This window comes from Parasteatoda tepidariorum, chromosome 1 (genome assembly GCF_043381705.1).
Source record: "Parasteatoda tepidariorum isolate YZ-2023 chromosome 1, CAS_Ptep_4.0, whole genome shotgun sequence".
Classification (NCBI taxonomy): Eukaryota; Metazoa; Arthropoda; class Arachnida; order Araneae; family Theridiidae; genus Parasteatoda; species Parasteatoda tepidariorum.
In genome coordinates, this window is record NC_092204.1 from 73,422,300 (window position 1) to 73,447,354 (window position 25,055).

Below are 25,055 nucleotides of genomic sequence, written 5' to 3' on the forward strand. Positions count from 1 at the left end.
TGCAAATCTGATTTCTTCAATTTGTTTGGCTGTCCACTTCTTTTTGGTTTTGCATTATTTTGCATCGATCCGAGTTCTGAATTCTTGATGCGACTGATATGGCTGAGTGAAATCACAATACCTTTCCTTTTAAAATGGGTTTGTATAGTCCTGTGGCTCCATCGAAGTTCTAAAAATGCTTGTACTAGACCAATCAGCTTTTTGTCAAATTTCTTCAGAGGCATTTTTATTATTTTATGAAATAATAATGCAATTGAAAGTCTAATAGCAGAGCCTTAGATCAGTATGCTATACATGTAAAAAGGTTTTAAAACTTTAGTGGTAGATGACTACAAAAGTGATCCCTATACTTTTTTGTTACCCTGTAATTTAATAGGGTAGTATTTTTTATTTTCAAATCTAGTGGATAACAATTGTAAAAAATGAGTGAAAACAATCCCACGGACAATGCGATGGATTTAAGGTTACGTCAAGGTACGTCTCTTGTGAATATCAATTGATTGTTTCTCTTCTGAAATTACATTATGACGCATTTACATACATTATTAATAGATTTTCCAGGTGAGGCAACCACAAGCACTTCCACTGGTTCAAGAGGGAAAAATGCACAATATTACCGTGATTACAGAGCACGGAAGCGAGCGGAGCAAGAAAAAGAGTCGTTGAATATAACTAATGATCCTTCTATGACTGCTGATTCTTCAACAATTAACGTCGCAGGTTGCGAAGTATAACTTCTTCCGCGCGGAGGGACTCCTCGCACTATTTTTTTAATCGTTATTTTCCAATATCGCTAGTTAACTAGAGTGCCATTTTGAACAGGAACTCATTTAGCACTATTATGAAAATATTCGGATTGTAACTATTTAATAAAATTCTATTTTTGAACAGTTCTAAAACGCATAAAAATAGCATTTCTCAGCATTTTATTTTATTTAAAGCAGTCGTTGAACAGCTGACCCAATTTTTGGGTTTATACCACTACTAATGTTCAACTCCGTATCCTTGTAATTTTGAACCGAATCAAGAAGACAAGGGAACTCCTGGATCAAGTATTGAGAGAAATCTGCTTTCGTGGAAGACTTTTTAATGGAACTAATCCGCATTTTCGTTGCATGGAAAGGTAAACCACGAAGACCTCCCACGGTAAGCCTAACCCACGATCCGTCTACCACTTAGGATATTTTTGGGAGATAAATATTCGATGTTATTGTTAATAGTTAATTTTCTCTTATTAGTCGTTATTTTCTTTAATACATTGCTAGTTCACTGGAATGCCACTTTGAACATTTACTCGCACAGCTCTGTTTTAAAATAATTTATAATGGAACTGAGAAAATTCTGTTTTTGCAAAGTTTTAAAAAGCATATTTGTTTAAAGATTAAATGGCTATTCCCAAAATCTCTGATGTATAGCAACGTAGTTAAAATGGTACCTTGTGCTTGGAAGCAGGACATCTCACACTCATTCCTTGTTTTAAATCTGTTCGGATTACCCATACATCCTCCATAATAGAATTCCTTGCAAACACCGTCACTCGAATCATAATACCAAAACAAAATCCAACCATCTTGGTTACATGGCCCACGATCTTGTGTAAGGTTACAATAATCTAGAAATATATTTGTGTATGAAACTTACAAAATGGAAAAATTTGAATGTACAGTACAAGTATTGGAATTTTGCCCCCCCTTGAGATACTGAGGGGTAAGAAATTATAATATATATTTTACACCTCTATCTTGTTGACTTCTTTCGTCCTCTCGTATTATATTAACACTACGCAAGCAGAAGGTTAAAAAGAGATTGTTTTGTGTTGATTCATTTAAGAAGAAAGCAGATGATTGGACGGAGAAGGTTGCAAAAGTTCCGTATTGGAAAAGCAAATTCTGATTAATAGATACATAATATTTAATTCAGTTTACATCTAATCAGTGAGTTTACATTAGAGAGATTTCACACTTCTACTTTACATTCCGTACGCTTACATTAGCAAGGTTTGAAGTAAGTGCGTATGCGTCAATTCTGGTGAAATAGTCATGCGACAGTAAAAAAATACAAAATTAAGAGATTTTGCAAGAACCCGTAAGTTAGAAACGCTAACGTAGTGGAATATCATCAAAAATCAAAACAAAAATTTTAAACTAATGTGAAAATTATGTAAGTTGAACACCTTCCCACTAAATTGCATTTTTAAAATGAAGTAAATATATTCTGTAACTTTAAATATAGTTTCGTATGGCCCTAGAAAAATTAGATAACCTTAATTTTAAACTAAGACCAATAATTTTTTATTTTATTAAATGAATCAATTGTAAACTCGCACGATTCATTTTAACATTTTGTAATAACGAATCCTCCTTCATTTTTTGATAACTTTCTTTTTTAACAATCCATAAATTAAATCCATTTAACAATCCATAACATATGTAACACGCCTATGTTGATTCGAATGAAGGCTTAAACAGGAATGAACAGAGTGCATGTAACTTGTAAACACACACCAACAAAACGTAAAGTTAGGTAGGATGTAAAAAAACGCAAGCATGCACAGTTACTCCAAATGTTATGTACGGAAGTGTACAGAATCCAATTGCAAAATTTCTCTATCAGCCCGCAGTCTTATGAATGCAAATATTTATGGCTTGGTAACTAAAACCTTTCCATTAAGACCATAAAATTATTTGGAGTTCAGCGCATAGCCCTAAACACTTTGGTATTGACAACAAAAATTCTTCAATACTTAAACTTATATGTTGCCTTTATGTATTTATATGAATGCAGTACCGTAAGTTGGATGGCAAGTATGAAATGTTATATATTCCACACTTTGTCTTGCCAATCTTTATGGTTAAAAAAGAAAAGAACACAAAGCATAAATAACATGTAAATACTTTCATGTTAATATAAAATATATGAAACAGATGAAAGATTTCATACTTTTTCCCAAAAAGTCCAATGCCTCTACTTTTGCCAATGCCTTAGATTGCCTACACTTTTTTCTTACTTTGCCATTAAGATATTACTGAGAATTATTACCACTATCTACAAGATAACCATTATTGAGCTATACAAAAAAAGGATCCCAGCTGATCACCGAAGTCAAGCATCACTGGCTACGGTCAGTGTGCAGGTGGGTGACCACTTGGATCAGTCTGCGTAGGGATCGAGGGTGTGCGGTATTGGTCCTCGTTAAACTGTGCTACCGTAAAGGGCTCGACTTCACGTGCAGGTCGTCGGGCTATCGAAGCAGAGGCGCCATCCCCTCTGCAGAGGATCAAAATTGTGATGGCATGTCTTCGGATCATCCTCCGGGATGTTTCCCAGACCGTCGCCAATAGCCCATTGTGCAGCTCTAGTGCGACGTAAATTAACAACAACAACACCAAAAAAAAAGACTCGATAGCTTTTGAACTGTTGGCAAAATTCAATCAAATCTTGGCGGCTGAATGCACAGCCAACTGAACTTTTTTTTTTCATGAGCATTTTTTTTCTTCGCTGTTGGATTATTAATTTTAGGTGAATGTGTCAAAATTTAGCGTTTTTTTTTATAGTAAATCAATTGTAAAAGTCTACTATTTGAGCAATAAGGCCTTCTAAGGAGGTCTCTAAGAGAGTCTCTAAGGAAATTTTCGAATTTTGTGTGGCAATATTAGAGACGAAGAGAGTTTATGCAGATAATTTCAAAATTATTGCTGAATTCAAAACTGCCTTTCAGAAGGTAAATGAGGTCAGAGCATCAATGCCAAGACCCTTCAGGGGAATCAGAATTTTTCAATTTGTCTGCGCTACACCAATGTTGATAGCCAGCATATCAAATGTGTCAAAAACTAAATTCAATGTCTGTAGTTACATTAAAAATTTGTAAAAAACTATTGAACTTGGCAATTTTTTTAAATTAAATTTTTTACTTCACATAGCGCAAAATAATCGCCCTGTATGTCATTCAATTTGGGCAAACTTTTTATACATTAGCAATACTTTACAGTTTATGTTGCATGCCCAAATGCCTTGAGATACGTAGTAAAGTTATTTACGGTGCTGTTTCAATTTTTTTTATAAAAAAAAATTCTCTAATAATTTTAAAATTAACGTTTCGGAAGGTCTTCTAATGATCAAAAGCAACAGCATCTCAGCAACTATTTTTTACTTGATTTAACTTTTAACTGTTAAGCAGTTTCTGAAAAAAATATCTGCCGTTTTCTGTGCAGCTGGCAAAGTCTCTGATCTCAGTTGATTAATGCTTCACTGATACATACCTGTGTTAAATTCCAATTCCAGAGAAGATTCAGATGTGTTCTGTTTTCCACAACGCTTTTCACATTCGTAAAAGGACGCAAAATTATTTTCATTTCCGTCACAGCCACTGTACTTGAAGTGATGACACTGACCATTCTCATAATCATAATACCAGCGTTCTCTAAATTCAGAGCAGGGTCCAATTTCATGCGGTAAGCGACAAATATCTTTTTCTAAATGGGAATACGAAAAATTTTTCAGTATCTGATCAAAACAATGGAAATTTATTAATTTTACGTAAATTTTTAAGAGGAAATGTATCTTTTATTATTAATAAAAATATTACTCTTCTAATATTAGTATTTTTTTGAAAAAAATATAGTATTTTATACATAGTTAATACTGTGGCGCTTATAGACTCAAAATTGAAATCACGAGAAAGGGCAAAAATCAGATTTCTGGATCATCTCAAAGTCTTCGATTAAATAAAACTACCTCCATCTGCAAGTAGTAACTTAAATATGGATAGAGTAATTCAAATAACCAATTAGGTTAAAATGTTACACTGTCACCCCCATCATGGGATTAACTCGGAAACAACAATAACTTTTGGACCTTTCCTCAAATTTGTAACTTTTGATCACGCAAAAAAATCGGATATAAAAGCAGCAGAAGAAAAGGGTTAGGAGAGCAATCAAAGTGAGTCTACTCTAGGCAGATACCGAAAGTAAATCACCATGAATGAACTTGGTAAGTCCATGAGTAAACTTGGTATTTAATTCAATTACAATTACTATACGATACGTCCTAAAAACGACACAATACTATCATTAAAGTTAATGGAATATATAGTGGAAAATATAGTTATTAATTATAGTTACCTTGAGCCACTGAAGCAATACATGATTTTTCACAATCACGCTTTGATTCAAATCTGTTAGGGTTACCTTTACAACCTCCATAATTAAACGTCTCGCATCTCTCACTAGTCTTGTCATAATACCACTTAATGGCGATGCTATTGCAAGGTCCTTCATCTTTCGGTAAAGAGCAAGCATTCACATGAACTGAAAGAGAAATATTACCTATTTTTAGTAGAAAGATATAGATTAATACGTCGAGCGCCAGGCGTATTATTTACACAAGGTAGGGATATATAGGGAGACCTATTCTCTGAAACACATTTCTATTCAATCTGAATAAATGGGGAGCTATAAGTAACATCTGCTGAGAAAAAAAGAGATATCACTCGGTATCGGTGTGTTTCTCTAAACTCAATGTACACTCTCTGAGGGACTCAAAATGCCCTATTTATGTGCTATTATTACTTCTTTATTCGGCGTGTTATTATGTTTCGATCATAAAAATATTCTTTATAGGTACACTTGGCCAATATTAATTTATGAAGTAATTTACGCTTTCCACCATTGAACCAGCTGCGCAGGATTTATGAAATTTTTTATTCAAACCCCACAGCATTTAACAGAAGAAACTTCTGAATAAGCAGAATGAAATCCTTTCCAAAAAAGCAAACTTAAATTTCTGAGTCGCTAGAAATTACAGCACCTCACGAATTGAGCAAGAATAAAATATTGAATTTTTTTAAACTAAGACCTATAGAGATGTAAAACTCAGAGGCTGAGCTACATCCTTAAGTGGAATAAATCAATGAGTTGTCGTAATTTTGTAGTTGTGAATGGCAACTTGCTGTTTGCACTATTCCTATTGGACAACACGTATTCCCATTATAAGACAAATGTATTTCTATTGATCGACATCTTACTGATTGATCATTGATAGATTGCCGGGGGACAGGTAAGTGAAGTGATGTCAGCTTAGACATCTCTATTTCTATTATCCTGAATCGCACTAAACAATATGATAACGTAAACTCGCCGGTATATATTCAAAATTTTTCGTACTTAGAGAAGAAAAATAGAGAAGTAGAACAGAGAAGTAAAATACCACCTATTTTTTGTAATAATTTCGGGAGAAGAACACTACCTATTTCTTCTCTCAAAATTTAATTTCAACTTGATTGTAATTTTGGATTGTCGTGGTCCAGAATCCATGTAATTTTTTTGTTATATAATGTTTAGTGCGATTGAAGCTAGCAGTAAGAGTATTTAATTTAAAAAAATTTTAGTACTTTATTTTTTTTGTTTTGAAATGAATTGTATTATTATAACTTTAAAACTATAAATTTGTTATTTTCAAAAAGATTTTTTAAAATTGGGAATTATTTGTTCAGGAATTAATAACTAAATTGATGGTTGGCAAAACGATGTCCACCCATCTCTAAGTATTGCACCCATCTCTGCAGGGACTATTGTTTTCAAACTTACAGGTAGGTAGGTATGTAAGTACTTTATTTACATCACACTAGAATTGCACAAGGGGCTATTGTCGAGTGTCTGGGAAACATCCTTGAGAAAGATCCGAAGATACTAAGTGCTGATTGATCTTACTAATTGAATCTAACTAACTGGGTATATGCATTTCAAGAAGATCACGGATGCCCACACATGTGCCTTATGATGTCGGCTCCAGCTAATCGTATATGAACAAAATAGCGTGTAAAGTTAAGCTAAGTTTTTCCAAATAAGTTGGAATGTTAATTAACTCGATGTTAATTGAACACATCGAATTTGTCAAAATCTCTCTCTCTCGTATACGTTTTTTACTTAAACTTTAGATTTATTTCTTGTTTATGCATTTTATTGTTACCATGATATATTTTTGTTTTATGTACCTGGCATTTTGCTGCATAATTAGTTTGTATATGTTTTACACGATTTCATGCCTGTCTTTGAGTTAAGTAAAAAATATATAGTGAGAGAATTGAAATCTTTGAAAAAAATCTTTGTCTAAGAATGGGAAACGTGTCACTTAAGCGAATAGATACTTAATGAGTTTGGCTTACACGAAATAGAATGGAAAGAATTATTGCTGACGTTAACAAATGCCACGCGTCAACAATCAATCAGGATCGAGATACTTGCTCCACGTCATTAGCAGGTATGCCATTATGAAAAGTCAGAAGTATTCAATGCTTTCAGTAAGTCAATATTTTGGATTGCAAAGCAAAAAAAGAGAAAAAAAAACGAGAGGGAATAAGCAGACCTTATTCGTCTTTCCTGAGTTCATAATATTCCAGTGGCACTTTGTTTTGAAGCAGTATCAAATGTGCTCAAAAATCGCAAGAACTTCCAGCAAAAGGTGTTCTAAGAGTTACTTGGAACAAAGAACTCAAATCATTGAATAAAAATAAATAAAAAAAATTGCTGAGAATTCAATTCCATATTCTGCAAATACAATAAATTTTTTAAAAAGTTTATTTGCAGTCTTTAAATATTTGTTTATATGGCTTTCATCAGTGTCTAAATCTAAAATGTCGTATGTATTTGCAAATTTTTTTTAATACAGGTTTATGCCCATAGTGGTTGAAAAAAAAAACTGACGAGATTTCTACAATGTTAAGAAACTTGTCTGTCTGTCAGTAGTAGTTGTGTCAGAAATATATGAAGGTAGCTTTGGCTCCAATTAGCCCAATGTGTGTAGTTCGAGTAGTACTTTCGAAAACCTTTTCATACATTAAAGGTAAATTAGAAGTATTTATTTGTTGTTTTTATAGCAAGATAATGTTTCTTTTATTTTTTAGCATTAAGAAAATATGTTGTACAGTGTCTAAAATAATAAACGGAACTTACTGAATAATTTGTGATCGGATTTTCACTTGGCTATGACTATCTCAAAAATTCGAAAACCTCAACTAAAATATGCTAATGAATTATTGCAGGCGATATTTTAAGTTACGACATCAGGCACACAAACATATTTAGTCTGAAAGAAATTATTTTTTATACATTCGAAATATGGCGGTAATCTGCAGTCGGGAAAACATGGTTCCAATAGTTTGGTCAGGAGAACTGTCGTATGTTTAAACCGCTTAATTTTAACATTGCATTTTGCGTATTTCGTCCATATGATGAGAGCTTTTTTAAGCGAAATCGAACATTTTTCGAACACAATTATAAAATTCATTTACTCAAAAATTATTTTGTGCAAAAAATAATTTTTAATAATTATTTACTATTTTTTTGCAATTTATTTAATAATGGTCGAAATTTTGAATTATAAAGTATACAATTTTTTACTTTTTAAAGAATGTACTTTTAAATGGCAAAATACAAAATTTGAGCGAAATCTGTCGTACAAGTTCTCGAGAAATCAAATTTTAACTATACAATTTTTTTTTAAAACCTAAATTGTTGATGCTAGATTCTGAGAAATGGACAACATATCGGATACCAGAGGCAATTTTAGCCATTTGATAAGTAACACTGAATAGCAGAACTTTCAAAAGTTTGGCAGTCCGTTCAGGTCGGATGGGGACGTGCGAAAAACGAATTTTTCTCATAAATTTACTATCATGCATTTTTGAAAATTAAACTGCTGAAAATTTCGTTCTTTCGCTCAATTAAAAGAGAACATCATTGGTATTTGCGAGCTTACAGTCCTTTATAATAAAAAAAAGAGGTTATGAGCTTATTGCTCTTTCTTTAATAATTGTTTTTTATTCGTTATGTCAGGTGAGCTCAAGTAAAACAAAAAATGAAATAATTCTTTGGACATTGTTTTTTACTCCAATAAATTGTTTCATTTAAATCAAAACAAAGGAATCAAGTAGAAAAATTTTAAATAATGAAATCCTGATTAAAATAATAAAAAAACAAAAATATCGTTCAAATGGTGAAATTCTCCTTTATTCACAACTCAAGAAGTATTTATGGGATCTTTCTGGTCCCATATCTCAAAAATAAACTCACCAACTTAATACATAACAAAATTAAAAGTGAAAAAAAGGAATTCTAAAAAAAAGTATCAAACAGCAGCGGTCGCCATAACAACGTATGCAATGACGACGCATGCGCACTGTTTACTCTTGAACACAGTTGAAAAGTGTGATGACGTCCGAATAAGGTGTGTGCACACCATCAAACCCAATACAACACCCATTCTGCCAATGGGTAAAAATGTGGATAATAATTGAAAGACGTCGCTGAACTAGAATTTTTTAGGCTCTTTGAAACCAGGTGTTTGTCTTATTTATTTGTTTATTCATATTGATCATCATTACGTTTGAAATTTTTGGAAAAAAAAATGTTGTGCTGAACAACAAAAGAAAAGGAAATTGTGTGATCAATGGAAGCACAGTTTAGAATAATACCCAGAAACATTAATTGTTATTTTCATGAGGATTTTTCCTATAACTTAGTCATCTGGAGGGACAAAACAGTAATAATTGGAGTTTTTTAGCTTTTTTAATTGTTTTATTGTACTATATACACGGGTTTTACAAAATAATGTAAACACTTAATGTGTTCATCAAAGTGATTCTTTATAAGTGTTTAGGTTATGCGATTTCTCATACTTGATGGACTGAGAAGAGAAGGACTGACAATAAATTACAAACAGAAAAAAGTGCTTTTAAACACCCTATGCCGAAAAATATAGCAATACTTTTGCAACTTGTAATAATTATTTTGGTTTCTATATGCAATAATTACACAATTTAGCCTTATTTATGGAGATACGGCCATTTTTATGAAGAAAAAAATTTTTTGTCTTCCTTTTTTCTGCTATAACTTTAAAAATATTCAATAAAAAAAATTTGGAGCAATTTAAAATTAATTGCAAATTTTGCTTTAAAATTGGAAAATAATTGTTTAAAACTGCACAAGATGCTGGCAATTAAAGTTGTTCTTTTACACTTCGTATGTTGGGGATCATCCCCATAAAAGTATCTTTTCTTGTGTCTGTTTTTTTTTCTTCCGTATACAATCTAATTTCAATGTATGAAAGTTTACCATAAGGTGTTATAATTTTTTATTTAATTTTATCTTATGATGCAAAATAAATTTTTTTTAGAAAACCCCCTATCATTTTGAGTTTTTTTTTAAAGTTCAAAAACTACTTAGAAAATTGATTGAAACTTTTTAAATTTTTAAGATATTCAAATCTTGACTTTTTTCACAAGTTGCCAAATACAATTCACTACAAAAATTATGTAAAAAAATTTTTTCCACGCATGCGCAATATAAAAGAGCTACTTTAAATACTTATATCTTTCACATTTTTCAACGAATTTTTTTTTAAATTTAAGGCAATCATTTTGCAATTAATTTTAAATTGCCCTCAGTATTTTGTTTAATTCTATTGAATATTTTTAAAGTTTCAACAAAAAATCGTATAATAAGAAATTAGTTTTTTATAAAAATGTCGATATAAAAATGTAATAAACGATATAGGCTTACGAAATTTTGTGCAATTGTTGCATATAATAAGCAAAATAATTTTTACAAGTTGCAAATATACTGCTACATGTTTTTGGCATAGGATGTTCAAAAACACTATTTTTAGTTTTTAATTTGTTGTCGGTCCCTTAAATCTCTAAAAGCTTTAAACGTCATTGATAAATATGAGAAATTTCCTGATGTAAATACTTCTGCTGAAGCATGATACTCTAAGTATTTCTTAAGAAATATGAGAAAAAATTTATTAGTATAGAAGTGTTTCCATTATTTTGTCCAACTATAGTACTTTATTACATTGCACATACAACTTTTCTTTTTTTCTTTTTGGTAATAAGGAGAAAAACAAAAATCCTACAAAAAACCTTAGTTTAATAACTCTCGATTTTGTAAATTTCCATCTATAAATTAATATATTGACATAATTATGAAAAAAAACCAAAACAAATATGCTTCTAGAATCTAATAGAAAATCAAATCCCATTTACAAAGTAAATGCAACTGTTTTAAAACATGCTTCGTAATGGGAAAACTTTGACATTGTTTGACCATTAAAAAAAATGATATCATTCTTGAAATTGATTTTTGAAAAAGTTTTAATTTAAATTTACTTACCAGCCATACTTTTAGGTTTCGGAACAAGAATAACAGGACATCCTTTATATTTTGTACCTTTAGCAGGAGTAAGACCATCAACGCAGCATCCGTAGAACATTGTATCACAAGGACAACCCTTCAGGCCAAGTCCTTGAGCTGCAGTTTTATTATCCGGGCAACAACCAAATTGAGTTGACTCACATGGACAATCTTCATAATTTGGACCTCTTGCTGGTGTTTTACCGTCAGGGCAACAGCCAAATGGAAAGCCATCACAGGGACATTTAGATTTGTCGGAACTTGTTGCAACAGTTATACCATCAGGGCAACATCCATACGTAGTGGAATAACAATCACCTCTATCACCTTTTTCATTGTGTTTGGGTGTTTTTTCATCCGGTCCACATCCTTCAAAGTGAGGCCCTTCAGCTGGAGAGACTCCATCCTGGCAGCAACCAAATCGGAAGTGCTTACATTTGCATCCAAGATTACTATAAGATACATAACGTTTACCAAGAAATTTAATAAAAATAAACTTAACTCAAAATATTAAAATCATTTTTAGATTTTAAGCTAATACACTGACAGAAAAATACACTGACAGAATAAGGTAGGCCTCAGCACGGATCAAATTAGTAGTCCGATGTGACGAAGTTAACTGCGCAGTTGATGAAAAATAAGAAAGATGTCATTACGTTCGGGGTACTAAGCTGCGCAGTGGTTGAAAATACGAAATAAGTCACTACGTTTGGACTACTAAAGGATATTTATGGTAACCCGTGCAGAGGCCTACTCTTTTCTAGGAGGTGTTGGTTGAGCTAGATAAACTAAATTTTGTAAGCTTGCGTATGCAACTAAAAGATTATGTCTATTCAGATTTCGCGCTTGGCGCATAAGTTTGGATTTGGTAGCGCCACTGTGAACAGGCAAGTCAGGGTTGCTTTAAATACGTGTTCATAAATGTTTTTTTTTCGTTAAAATTTGGCATAGTTGTAGTGTTCATAAATGCCTTTCATAAGACGAAAAAGTCATTCATAAGACGACGAAGTTCGCTGGCATTCGAACCCACTTCACCTACCTCAGTGGAAGGCAAATGCCTTTCCCCTGAGCCATCACGGCTTATACTGTGCATGATTGTTGGCGGCAGTGGTCAAGGGAAGGCACTGATTGACGAAAATCGGGTTCTGGACAGCGAAGCGGTGCTACTCAGAGGGAAGAGACTGCCATGTTCGGCGTCTGGCTGTGGCGTACCGTGCAGCGTCTTCATCAAAAATTCGAGCTCCAGTTGTCACTGCTGTGATACAACAAATTGTTACAAATCGGCTACTTCAAGTACAACTTCAAGCGAGACGCCCTGTAGCTTGCATTCGATTCTCTCTAATGCTTGCATTCCTCTCCCAGTGATAGCCGTTTATTGGTAAGAAGTAGGCCAATTAAGCGCCTCGTACTAACCTGTCTCAGGCCTAGACACACTGGACCCACTCCTGGGGTTATGGTCTAGGGAGCAATTTCCTATGACAGAATTAGCACTTTTGTGGTTATTCCATGCATCTTGACTGCAAATTTATACGTCAACTCGTTGATTCAACCTGTTTCATTGTCATTCGTGAGCACCACTCAAGAGGGCACTTTCCTACAGGATAACGCTCACCTTCATACTGATGTTGTAACCCAACATGCTCTCCAAAATGCCGTCATGTTGCTTTGGCCTGCTAGATCATCAGATCTCTCACCAGTCAAGCACGTATGGAACATCACTAGACAGCAATTTCAGCGTGATTTACAGCCAGTATTAACTATCTCCATATTGACAGACCAAGTGTAACAGGGATGGAACTCCATTCCACGAAAGGACATACGGCATGTGTATGAGACAATGCACTCCCGTTTGCTTGCTTGTATTCAAAATTCTGTTGGTTACGCTGGTTATTAATGTACCAGTATTTCACATTTCAAATTGTTTTTTTTTTCGCATTATGTAATCTATTAGCTTTAATCAGTAAAATGTGTTACTCAGAAAATCGCATTGCCGAAATTTCATTCCTCTGCAGTAATTTTTATAAAAAATTATATAGGTCTAATTGCAGTCTAGCCTAACCTCGACCACATGTTTTCAGCAAAAAAAAAATTATATCTCCCTCCAATGTTTTGATATAATAACCTTTTTGAGCATTAATAAACTTGTCTTAGACACTTGTTTCTTTGTTTACAAAGTAAATGCAATTACAATCGTATGTTATGAAATATTAATTCATTGTTTGCATAACCATGTGTGAATAGAAAGAGAAATGATTGGAGATCCTCAACAAATGATATTTTAGTTTATCACAATCACCTGAAAGAGCTCGAAGGAAAAATAATTATACAAGGTCCGGCTATTAATTTCCAGGACTGACGTAACTGTAGGGGAAAGAAAAACCGGAAGATGGCGCTAATGATTGCATATTGAAGAGTGTTTTCCTGCGCATGTGCAGTGCAATCGGCGCCAGTCTGAAGTGAGTGGTTCTCGTGGAAAGGCGCATTAAAACGGAGCTCTTAAATTCCTGTTGTCGAAGTGAAATGGAGCAAAGAATTAACATTAAATTTTGCTTCAAATTGTGCAAGACAGCTGCAGAAACCTACAAATTGTTAAAACAAGTTTACGGCAAGGAAGCATTATCTCGCTCAAGAGTTTTTGAATGTTTTAAACGCATTCGAACGCGAAAGTGTGGAGGATGATCCGCACACAGTTCGGTCGCAGTTCGTACGCAAGCCGAAAACAATTAAATTCGCGTCCACGCATTGTTCGCGTCCACGCATTGCGTTTGCTGTAAGGCGATTCTCAGCTCAGCATGGTGTCGTTCAGTCGCAGCATCCACTGTACCCGCCAGACCTAGTACACACTTTTTCCTGTTTCTTAAGCAGAAAAATTCACAGAAGGGAACAAGATTTCAGAATGTCGAAGCCTTCACGAAAACTGTAACGTCACTAATAAAGAGCATTCCAAAAGAGGACTTTAAAACTTCTTTCCGAAATTTGTACAGCAGAGCACAGACGTGCATTACGGCTGATGGGGATTACTTCGAATAATATTAAATGGCTATGTGTTTAACTTTTTTTTCTTCTGAGTTATTCCATGAGTCCTGGAAATTAATAGCCAGACTTTGTATATTAATGCATATAAGTAACTCGAGTCATAAAATTGAGTTATGAAATCTAAAATGAAATCTTTTTAAGGAGGTCCATTTGAATAAAACTAGGAGTGTATTTGTTATATGAGATGAAAACCGCATCACCTCTTAGGATTAAATATACGAGAGCAGAAATCTAATCCACGATCCAATAACGGCCTTTAATTGTTCATCATATATGCTCTGAAGTCGGTGTTGACAAGAAAAGCAGATTTATTTTTAGGGAAGAAATTTTGAATGCGTAAGAGACCAGGTCACTCCACTTACAGACGTTATACCGCTATCATTTCAAGTAAACCATAAGATCAAACAAAAAACGTCTAACGCGAAAATAAAGAGTATAAAATAAGTTCGGGTGTTTTAAATAGTGTATTTCGAATTACTTAACGGCAGTAACCCATCGCAGGTTGGAAACGTAAACTAGCAGTTATGTAAGCCATGCATTTGAGCAAGTCAACTCCAAAACCCAATTAAGTGCTTGTTTTATATGAATACAATTAATTAAGTTGTATTCATATAAAACTAAAGATATTCTTACTTGCGACCATGAGCAGGAGTAATTTCATCAGGGCAGCAACCGTAAGGGTAAGTTTGGCAACCACAACCGACGAAATTGAGTCCCGAAGCAGTTGTATTGTTGTCAGGGCAACAACCAAATTGCGTTCCAAAACAACATCCTTCTGAATTGGGTCCCAATGCAGTGGTTATTTCATCTGAACAGCACCCAAATTCAGTTCCAACACATGCTGGAGGCTCAATGGTTGTTGTGATTTCAGTTACCGCTGTTGCAGTTTCCATCCTCTCAGTAGGATTGGTAGTTATTTCACACCCTAAATAATTNAGACGAAGAAGTCATTATCAACAGCTCACTGACATTGAAACTGGTCGCATTATAAGGCTGAGAGAAGGTGGATTTTCTTTCGGCGGTATTGCAGAAAGATTGGAGAGAAATGTGCATGATTTGGTTCGATTTTATAACAGTCGTTGAATAGTCGACCCAATTTCGGGTTTATGGCAACTAATGTTCAACTCCGCAGCCTTGTAATTTTGAACCAAATCCAGAAGACAAGGAAACTCTCAAGTATTGGGATAAATTTGCTTTTGTGGAGGACTTTTTGATGGAACACTTCATTTTGCGTTACATGGAAAGTGAAACCACGAAAACCTTCCATGGTTAGAAAGATGGAAAGGGGACTCTAATCCACGATTCGTCTACCACTGAGGAAATTTTACTACAACACTGTGGTCGGTGCGACCCAGGTGAGGAATTCGTATCGATCAGCCTTCGTTGGGATTCGAACCCACTTCACCTACCTCAGTGGAAAGCAAATACCTATCCCCTGAGCCATCCCGGCTTATTCTGTGCATGATTGTTGGCGGCAGTGGTCAAGGGAAGGCACTGATTGACGAAAATCGGGTTCTGGGCAGCGAAGCGGTGCTACTTAGAGGGAAGAGACTGCCATGTACGGCGTGTGGCTGTGGCGTACCGTGCAGCGTCTTCATCAAAAATTCGAGCTGCAGTTGTCACTGCTGTGATACAACGAATTGTTACAAATTGGCTACTTTAAGTACAACTTCAAGCAAGACGCCCTGTAGCTTGCATTCCATTCACTCTAAAGCTTGCATTCATCTCCCAATGATGGCCGTTTATTAGTTAGAAAGAGGCTAATTAAGCGCCTGGTACCAACCTGTCTCAGGCCTAGACACACTGGACCCACTCCTGGGATTATGGTCTAGGGAGCAATTTCCTATGACAGAATTAGCACTTTTGTGGTTATTCCATGCATCTTGACTGCAAATTTATACGTCAACTCGTTGATTCAACCTGTTTCATTGTCATTCGTGAGCACCACTCAAGAGGGCACTTTCCTACAGGATAACGCTCACCTTCATACTGATGTTGTAACCCAACATGCTCTACAAAATGTCGACATGTTGCTTTGGCCTGCTAGATCATCAGATCTGTCACCAATCAAGCACGAATGGAACATCACTAGACATCAACTTCAGCGTCATTTACAACCAGTATTAACTATCCCCATATTGACAGACCAAGTGTAACGGGGATGGAACTCCATCCCACGAAAGGACATACGGCATGTGTATGAGACAATGCACTCTCGTTTGCTTGCTTGCATTCAAAATTCTGGTGGTTACGCTGGTTATTAATGTACCAGTATTTCACATTTCAAATTGTTTTTTTTTCTTAATTGCATTATGTAATCTATTAGCTTTAATCAGTTAAATGTGTTACTCAGAAAATCTCTTTGCCGAAATTTCATTACTCTACAGTAATTTTTTTCTGGTGTTGCCCTCAGAGTATAGCAGATAAAAGATTATGTAGGTCTAATTGTAGTCTAGCCTAACCTCAACCACATAATTTCAGCAAGAAAAATGATATCTCCCTTCAATGTTTTGATATAATAACCTTTATGAACATTAATAAACTTGTTTCTTTGTTTACAAAGAAAATGCTATTACAATCTTATGTTATGAAATATTAATTCATTGTTTGCATAACCATGTGTTAATAGAAAGAGAAATGATTGGAGATCCTCAACAAATGATATTTTAGTTTATCACAATCACCTGAAGGAAATCCGAGGAAGAATAATTATATATTAATGCACATAAGTAACTTGAGTTATAAAATTGAGTTATGAAATCGAAAAAAAAATCTTTTTTTCTAAAAACTCCTTTTCGCATCACCTCTTAGGATTAATATACGAGAGCAGAAGTCTGATCCACGGTCCAATAACGGCCCTTTATTGTTCATCATATATGCTCTGAAGTCGGTGTTGACAAGAGAAGCAGATTAATTTTTAGGGATGAAATTTTGAATGCGTAAGTGACCAGGTCACTCCACTTACAGACGTTATACCGCTATCATTTCAAGTAAACCATAAGATCAAACAAAAAACGCCTAACGCGAAAATAAAGAGTATAAAATAAGTTCGGGTTTTTTAAATAGTGTATTTCGAATTACTTAATGGCAGTAACCCATCGCAGGTTGGAAACGTAAACTGGCAGTTATGTAAACCATGCATTTGAGCAAGTCAACTCCAAAACACAATTAAGTGTTTGTTTTATATGAATACAATTAAGTAAGTTGTATTCATATAAAACTAAAGATATTCTTACTTGAGACCATGAGCAGGAGTAATTTCATCAGGGCAGCAACCGTAAGGGTAAGTTTGGCAACCACAACCGCCGAAATTGGGTCCTGAAGCAGTTGCATTGTTGTCAGGGCAGCAACTAAATTGCGTTCCAAAACAACATCCTTCTGAATTGGGTCCCAATGCAGTGGTTATTTCATCTGAACAGCACCCAAATTCAGTTCCAGCACATGCTGGAGGCTCAATGAATGTTGTGATTACAGTAACCACTGTTGCAGTTTCCATCCTCTCAGTAGGATTGGTAGCTATTTCACACCCTAAATAATTATCATCAAGTGCAACCGTAATATTATCTTTACAACAACCAAAAGGTTGGCTGTTACAAGGACACTCATCTGAGTTGGAACTTGTTGCAGCAGTTTTTCCATCAGGGCAACATCCATACATAGTGGAATAACAATCACCTCTATCACCTTTTTCATTGTGTTTGGGTGTTTTTTCATCCGGACCACATCCTTCAAAGAGAGGCCCTTCAGCTGGAGAGACTCCATCCTGGCAGCAACCAAATGGGAAGTGCTTACATTTGCATCCAAGATTACTATAAGATACATAACGTTTAACAAGAAATTTAATAAAAATAAACTTAACTCAAAATATTAAAATAATTTTTAAATTATAAGCTAATACACTGACAGAAAAAAAATCCCAATCACCAAGAAGTTGAGCTAGATAAACTAAATTTTGTAAGCTTGCGTATGCAACTAAAAGATTATGTCTATTCAGATTTCGCGTTTGGTACATAAGTTTGGAACTGGTAGCTCCACTGTGAACAGGGAAGTCAGGGTTGCTTTAAATACGTGTTCATAAATGCTATTTTTTGTTAAAATTTGGCATAGTTGTAGTGTTCATAAATGCCTTTCATAAGACGAAGAAGTCATTCATAAGACGAAGAAGTTTGCTGGCATTCGAACCCACTTCACCTACCTCAGTGGAAGGCAAATGCCTTTCCCCTGAGCCATCACGGCTTCTACTGTGCATGATTGTTGGCGGCAGTGGTCAAGGGAAGGCACTGATTGACGAAAACCGGGTTCGGGGCAGCGAAGCGGCGCTACTCAGGGAGAAGACTGTCGTGTACGGCGTGCGGCTGTGGCGCACCGTACAGCGACAGTAATAAAACTTCGAGCTGCAGTTGTCACTGCTGTGACGCAACGAACTGTTACAAATCGGCTACTTCAAGTACAGCTCCAAGCGAGACGCCCTGTAGCTTGCATTCCAATCACTCTAAAGCTTGCATTCCTCTCCCAGTGATAGCCGTTTATTGGTTAGAAGGAGGCCAATTAAGCGCCTCGTACTAACCTGTCTCAGGCCTAGACACACTGGACCCACTCCTGTGGTTATGGTCTAGGGAGCAATTTCCTATGACAGAATTAGCACTTTTGTGGTTATTCCATGCATCTTGACTGCAAATTTATACGTCAACTCGGTGATTCAACCTGTTTCATTGTCATTCGTGAGCACCACTCAAGAGGGCATTTTCCTACAGGATAACGCTCACCTTCATACTGATGTTGTAACCCAACATGCTCTACAAAATGTCGACATGTTGCTTTGACCTACTAGATCATCAGATCTCTCACCAGTCAAGCACGTATGGAACATCACTAGACAGCAATTTCAGCGTGATTTACAGCCAGTATTAACTATCTCCATATTGACAGACCAAGTGTAACAGGGATGGATCTCCATTCCACGAAAGGACATACGGCATGTGTATGAGACAATGCACTCCCGTTTGTTTGCTTGCAATCAAAATTCTGTTGGTTACACTGGTTATTAATGTACCAGTATTTCACATTTTAAATTGTTCTTTTTTCTTATTTGCATTATGTAATCTATTAGCTTTAATCAGTGAAATGTGTTACTCAGAAAATCGCATTGCCGAAATTTCATTCCTCTACAGTAATTTTTATAAAAAAATTATGTAGGTCTAATTGCATTCTAGCCTAACCTCGACCACACGTTTTCAGCAAAAAAAATGATATCTCCCTTCAATGTTTTGATATAATAACCTTTTTGAGCATTAATAAACTTGTCTTAGACAATTGTTTCTTTGTTTACAAAGAAAATGCAATTACAATCTTATGTTATGAAATATTGTTCATTGTTTGCATAACCATGTGTGAATAGAAAGAGAAATGATTGGAGATCCTCAACAAATGATATTTTAGTTTATCACAATCACCTGAATGAACTCCAAGGAAAAATAATTATATATTAATGCATATAAGTAACTTGAGTCATAAAATTGAGTTATGAAATCTAAAATATAATCTTTTTAAGGAGGTCCATTTGAATAAAACTTGGAGTGTATTTGTTATTTGAGATGAAAACCGCATCACCTCTTAGGATTAAATATACGAGAGCAGAAATCTTATCTACGATCCAATAACGGCCCTTAATTGTTCATCATATATGCTCTAAAGTCGGTGTTGACAAGAAAAGCAGATTTATTTTTAGGGATGAAATTTTGAATGCGTAAGTGACCAGGTCACTCCACTTATAGACGTTATACCGCTAACATTTCAAGTAAACCATAAGATCAATCAAAAAACGTCTAACGCGAAAATAAAAAGTATAAAATAAGTTCGGGTGTTTTAAATAGTGTATTTCGAATTACTCAATGGCAGTAACCCATCGCAGGTTGGAAGCGTAAACTGGCAGTTATGTAAACCATGCATTTGAGCAAGTCAACTCCAAAATACAATTAAGTGGTTGTTTTATATGAATACAATTAAGTAAGTTGTATTCATGTAAAACTAAAGATATTCTTACTTGCGACCATGAGCAGGAGTAATTTCATCAGGGCAGCAACCGTAAGGGTAAGTTTGGCAACCACAACCGACGAAATTGAGTCCCGAAGCAGTTGTATTGTTGTCAGGGCAACAACCAAATTGCGTTCCAAAACAACATCCTTCTGAATTGGGTCCCAATGCAGTGGTTATTTCATCTGAGCAGCACCCAAATTCAGTTCCAACACATGCTGGATTCTCAATGGTTGTTGTGATTTCAGTTACCGCTGTTGCAGTTTCCATCCTCTCAGTAGGATTGGTAGTTATTTCACACCCTAAATAATTCTCATCAAGTGCAACTGTAATATTATCTTTACAACAACCAAAAGGTTGGCTGTTACAAGGACAGTCATCTGAGTCGGAACTTGTTGCAGCAGTTTTTCCATCAGGGCAACATCCATATTTAGAATACTTACAACATTTTTTTGGGCCTTCAGCTGCAGTCTCATTATCATGACAGCATCCATTCATAGTTTTAACGCATGTCGGTGTCGCTGTAGTTGATGGAGCTTCAGTTACTTCTGTTGTAGTTTCCATACTCTCAGTACGTCTGATAGTTATTTCACACCCTATATAGTTGAGGCCATATGCAACCGTAATATTATCCTTACAACATCCAAAACGTTGACTGTAACAAGGACACTCATCTAAGTTGGAACTTGTTGCAGCAGTTTTACCATCAGGGCAGCAGCCAAAACGTTGGCTGTAACAAGGACACTCATCTAAGTTGGAACTTGTTGCAGCAGTTTTACCATCAGAACAACATCCATATTCAGTATGCTTACAACATCCTTTGAAGTCTGGACCTTCAGCTGCAGTCTTATTATCACGGCAACATCCATGGCGGAAGTGTTCACATTTGCACCCGAGATGACTAAAAGATCAATGAAAAATATATAACTGAGCGTTTCAAATTGTAGGAAATTATTGTCAAAAAGAAGAAAATTCTGTTTACGTCTGACAAGAAAAAAATGAAAAACATAAGGTTTATCTCTCCTACGTGGGGCGTGGGACAGAGTAATGGGCATCAGGCACTGAACTCCTGTTGAAATTTCGGTAACTTGAGAATTCGGAAAATAGTCAAAGTTTTGATGTACGATAAATTCAATTTGGTGATAATTTTTTTTCTTTCACTATTCAAGAAATAATTCCTTTTTTTAGGTGGGGACGAAGCTATAGTTAAAAATTAATCACTTGAATAAATCGAAAAGTATTTTGAATGACGATAAATTCTATTTGGAGATATTTTTTTCTAGCACCATTCGAGAAACACTTTTTACTTTCATCTCATTGGGCACAAGGTAGCAGTTGAAAATTAATCACTCGAATAAATCGAAAGGGAGTCGTGATGGTTGAGGGGGGATAGAGCGTTCGCCTACCAATAAGGTGAACCGGGGTTCGATCAAAGTTCATTTTATTTGCCAATTAAACTAACTAATTGATTTCCATTTCTTAACGCAAATTCTGATATGCACGTTCATCCTTTTCTCTTATTTCTTCAAAAACTTAATAAAGCCAATTTTTTTAATACTTTTGCTTTAAAATGTGGTATTATTTTTAAGGATAAAGACTTAAAAAGGTATTTTTAATGAAAAAAATTTAAAAAGCAAAAATTCGTTTCATCTTTCTGAAAAATAATCTGTTTTGATATCGTTCAAAAGTGCCATTCATCTAATTAATACACTTCTTGTTAAAAATATTGAAATATACGATCAATAAATCTTTTTTCTATGAAAAACTGATCTGGCTATTCAACTTTATTCGGGTAGATTAGTTCGATTTTTAACTATATGATTTTAATCATATGATACTAAATATTGTAAGCATTTGAAAAAATAGACCAGCAGGTCACACCATTTAAAAGACGGACCATATTATTCTATTATCAAACTCCTCTCGCATTTCCCCCAATACTTTAGTACTGCTTACGTCTAATCCATTCAACTTCCGCAGTGCTTAAGTTATTAAGTACGTAATAGTTATATCTCTCTAAGCTTTGAATAATATTTATTTTAAACTATAGTAAAATTTTACTTACTTGGGACCTGGAGCACGAGTAATCTCGTCCGGACAGCACCCATAAGGGAAAGTTTGGCATCCACAACCACCATTTAAAATCGGTCCTGAAGCAGGAGTTTTATTGTCAAGACAGCAACCAAATTTAGTTCCAACACATGCTGGATAATGACTTTTCACCAAAGTATTATTGTATGAATCCCCCACAGTTTTTCTTTTAGGACCTTCAGGAGCAGTTCCACTTTCAGTTCCTTCAGACATAGTTCCACTTTCAGTTCCCTCAGACACTGTTCCAATTTCAGTTCCTTCAGACACAGTTTCACTTTTAGTTCCATCAGACACAGTTGCACTTTCAGATCTTACAGACTCAGTTCCACTTTCAGTTCCTTCAGACGCAGTTCCAATTTCAGTTTCTTCAGACGCAGTTCCACTTTCAGTTCCTTCAGACGCAGTCCCACTTTCAGTTCCTTCAGACGCAGTCCCACTTTCAGTTCCTTCAGACACATTTTCACCTTCAGTTCTTTCAGACACAGTCCCACTTTCAGTTCCTTCAGACACATTTTCACTTTCAGTTCCTTCAGACGCAGTTCCACTTTCGGTTCCTTCAGACGCAGTTCCACTTTCAGTTCCTTCAGATGCAGTTCCACTTTCTGTTCCTTCAGACGCAGTTCCACTTTCAGTTCCTTCAGACGCAGTTCCACTTTCGGTTCCTTCCGACGCAGTTCCACTTTCAGTTCCTTCAGACGCAGTTCCACTTTCAGTTCTTTCAGACGCAGTTCCACTTTCAGTTCCTTCAGACGCAGTTCCACTTTCAGTTCCTTCAGACGCAGTTCCACTTTCATTTCCTTCAGACGCAGTCCCACTTTCAGTTCCTTCAGACACATTTTCACTTTCAGTTCCTTCAGACGCAGTTCCGCTTTCAGTTCCTTCAGACGCAGTTCCACTTTCAGTTCCTTCAGACGCAGTTCCACTTTCAGTTCCTTCAGACGCAGTTCCACTTTCGGTTCCTTCAGACGCAGTTCCAATTTCGGTTCCTTCAGACGCAGTTCCACTTTCGGTTCCTTCAGACGCAGTTCCACTTTCAGTTCCTTCAGACGCAGTTCCACTTTCAGTTCCTTCAGACGCAGTTCCACTTTCAGTTCCTTCAGACGCAGTTCCACTTTCAGTTCCTTCAGACGCAGTTCCACTTTCAGTTCCTTCAGACGCAGTTCCACTTTCAGTTCCTTCAGACGCAGTTCCACTTTCAGTTCCTTCAGACGCAGTTCCACTTTCAGTTCCTTCAGACGCAGTTCCACTTTCAGTTCCTTCAGACGCAGTTCCACTTTCAGTTCCTTCAGACGCAGTTCCACTTTCAGTTCCTTCAGACGCAGTTCCACTTTCAGTTCCTTCAGACGCAGTTCCACTTTCAGTTCCTTCAGACGCAGTTCCACTTTCAGTTCCTTCAGACGCAGTTCCACTTTCAGTTCCTTCAGACGCAGTTCCACTTTCAGTTCCTTCAGACGCAGTTCCACTTTCAGTTCCTTCAGACGCAGTTCCACTTTCAGTTCCTTCAGACGCAGTTCCACTTTCAGTTCCTTCAGACGCAGTTCCACTTTCAGTTCCTTCAGACGCAGTTCCACTTTCAGTTCCTTCAGACGCAGTTCCACTTTCAGTTCCTTCAGACGCAGTTCCACTTTCAGTTCCTTCAGACGCAGTTCCACTTTCAGTTCCTTCAGACGCAGTTCCACTTTCAGTTCCTTCAGACGCAGTTCCACTTTCAGTTCCTTCAGACGCAGTTCCACTTTCAGTTCCTTCAGACGCAGTTCCACTTTCAGTTCCTTCAGACGCAGTTCCACTTTCAGTTCCTTCAGACGCAGTTCCACTTTCAGTTCCTTCAGACGCAGTTCCACTTTCAGTTCCTTCAGACGCAGTTCCACTTTCAGTTCCTTCAGACGCAGTTCCACTTTCAGTTCCTTCAGACGCAGTTCCACTTTCAGTTCCTTCAGACGCAGTTCCACTTTCAGTTCCTTCAGACGCAGTTCCACTTTCAGTTCCTTCAGACGCAGTTCCACTTTCAGTTCCTTCAGACGCAGTTCCACTTTCAGTTCCTTCAGACGCAGTTCCACTTTCAGTTCCTTCAGACGCAGTTCCACTTTCAGTTCCTTCAGACGCAGTTCCACTTTCAGTTCCTTCAGACGCAGTTCCACTTTCAGTTCCTTCAGACGCAGTTCCACTTTCAGTTCCTTCAGACGCAGTTCCACTTTCAGTTCCTTCAGACGCAGTTCCACTTTCAGTTCCTTCAGACGCAGTTCCACTTTCAGTTCCTTCAGACGCAGTTCCACTTTCAGTTCCTTCAGACGCAGTTCCACTTTCAGTTCCTTCAGACGCAGTTCCACTTTCAGTTCCTTCAGACGCAGTTCCACTTTCAGTTCCTTCAGACGCAGTTCCACTTTCAGTTCCTTCAGACGCAGTTCCACTTTCAGTTCCTTCAGACGCAGTTCCACTTTCAGTTCCTTCAGACGCAGTTCCACTTTCAGTTCCTTCAGACGCAGTTCCACTTTCAGTTCCTTCAGACGCAGTTCCACTTTCAGTTCCTTCAGACGCAGTTCCACTTTCAGTTCCTTCAGACGCAGTTCCACTTTCAGTTCCTTCAGACGCAGTTCCACTTTCAGTTCCTTCAGACGCAGTTCCACTTTCAGTTCCTTCNCATGAGCCAGGAAAATGACAGCCAGGATAATGACAAATTCGCTATTTTATAGCATATAATTTTACCTT

The 25,055-nt window shown here is 36.2% G+C and overlaps 2 protein-coding genes across 2 annotated transcripts in view; one reads left to right on the top strand and one right to left on the bottom strand.

Annotated features, from left to right (window-relative positions):
- The window catches only part of LOC107447945 (papilin), a gene marked incomplete in the record, with an annotated part of 216,134 nt that overhangs the window by 33,896 nt on the left and 157,183 nt on the right, over positions 1-25,055 (bottom strand).
- On the top strand, positions 12,281-25,005 carry LOC139426504 (uncharacterized protein DKFZp434B061-like). The gene is made up of 2 exons (XM_071185677.1): positions 12,281-12,482; positions 22,523-25,005. Exons 1-2 carry the CDS (start codon positions 12,281-12,283, stop codon positions 25,003-25,005), a joined length of 2,685 nt encoding a protein of 894 aa, XP_071041778.1.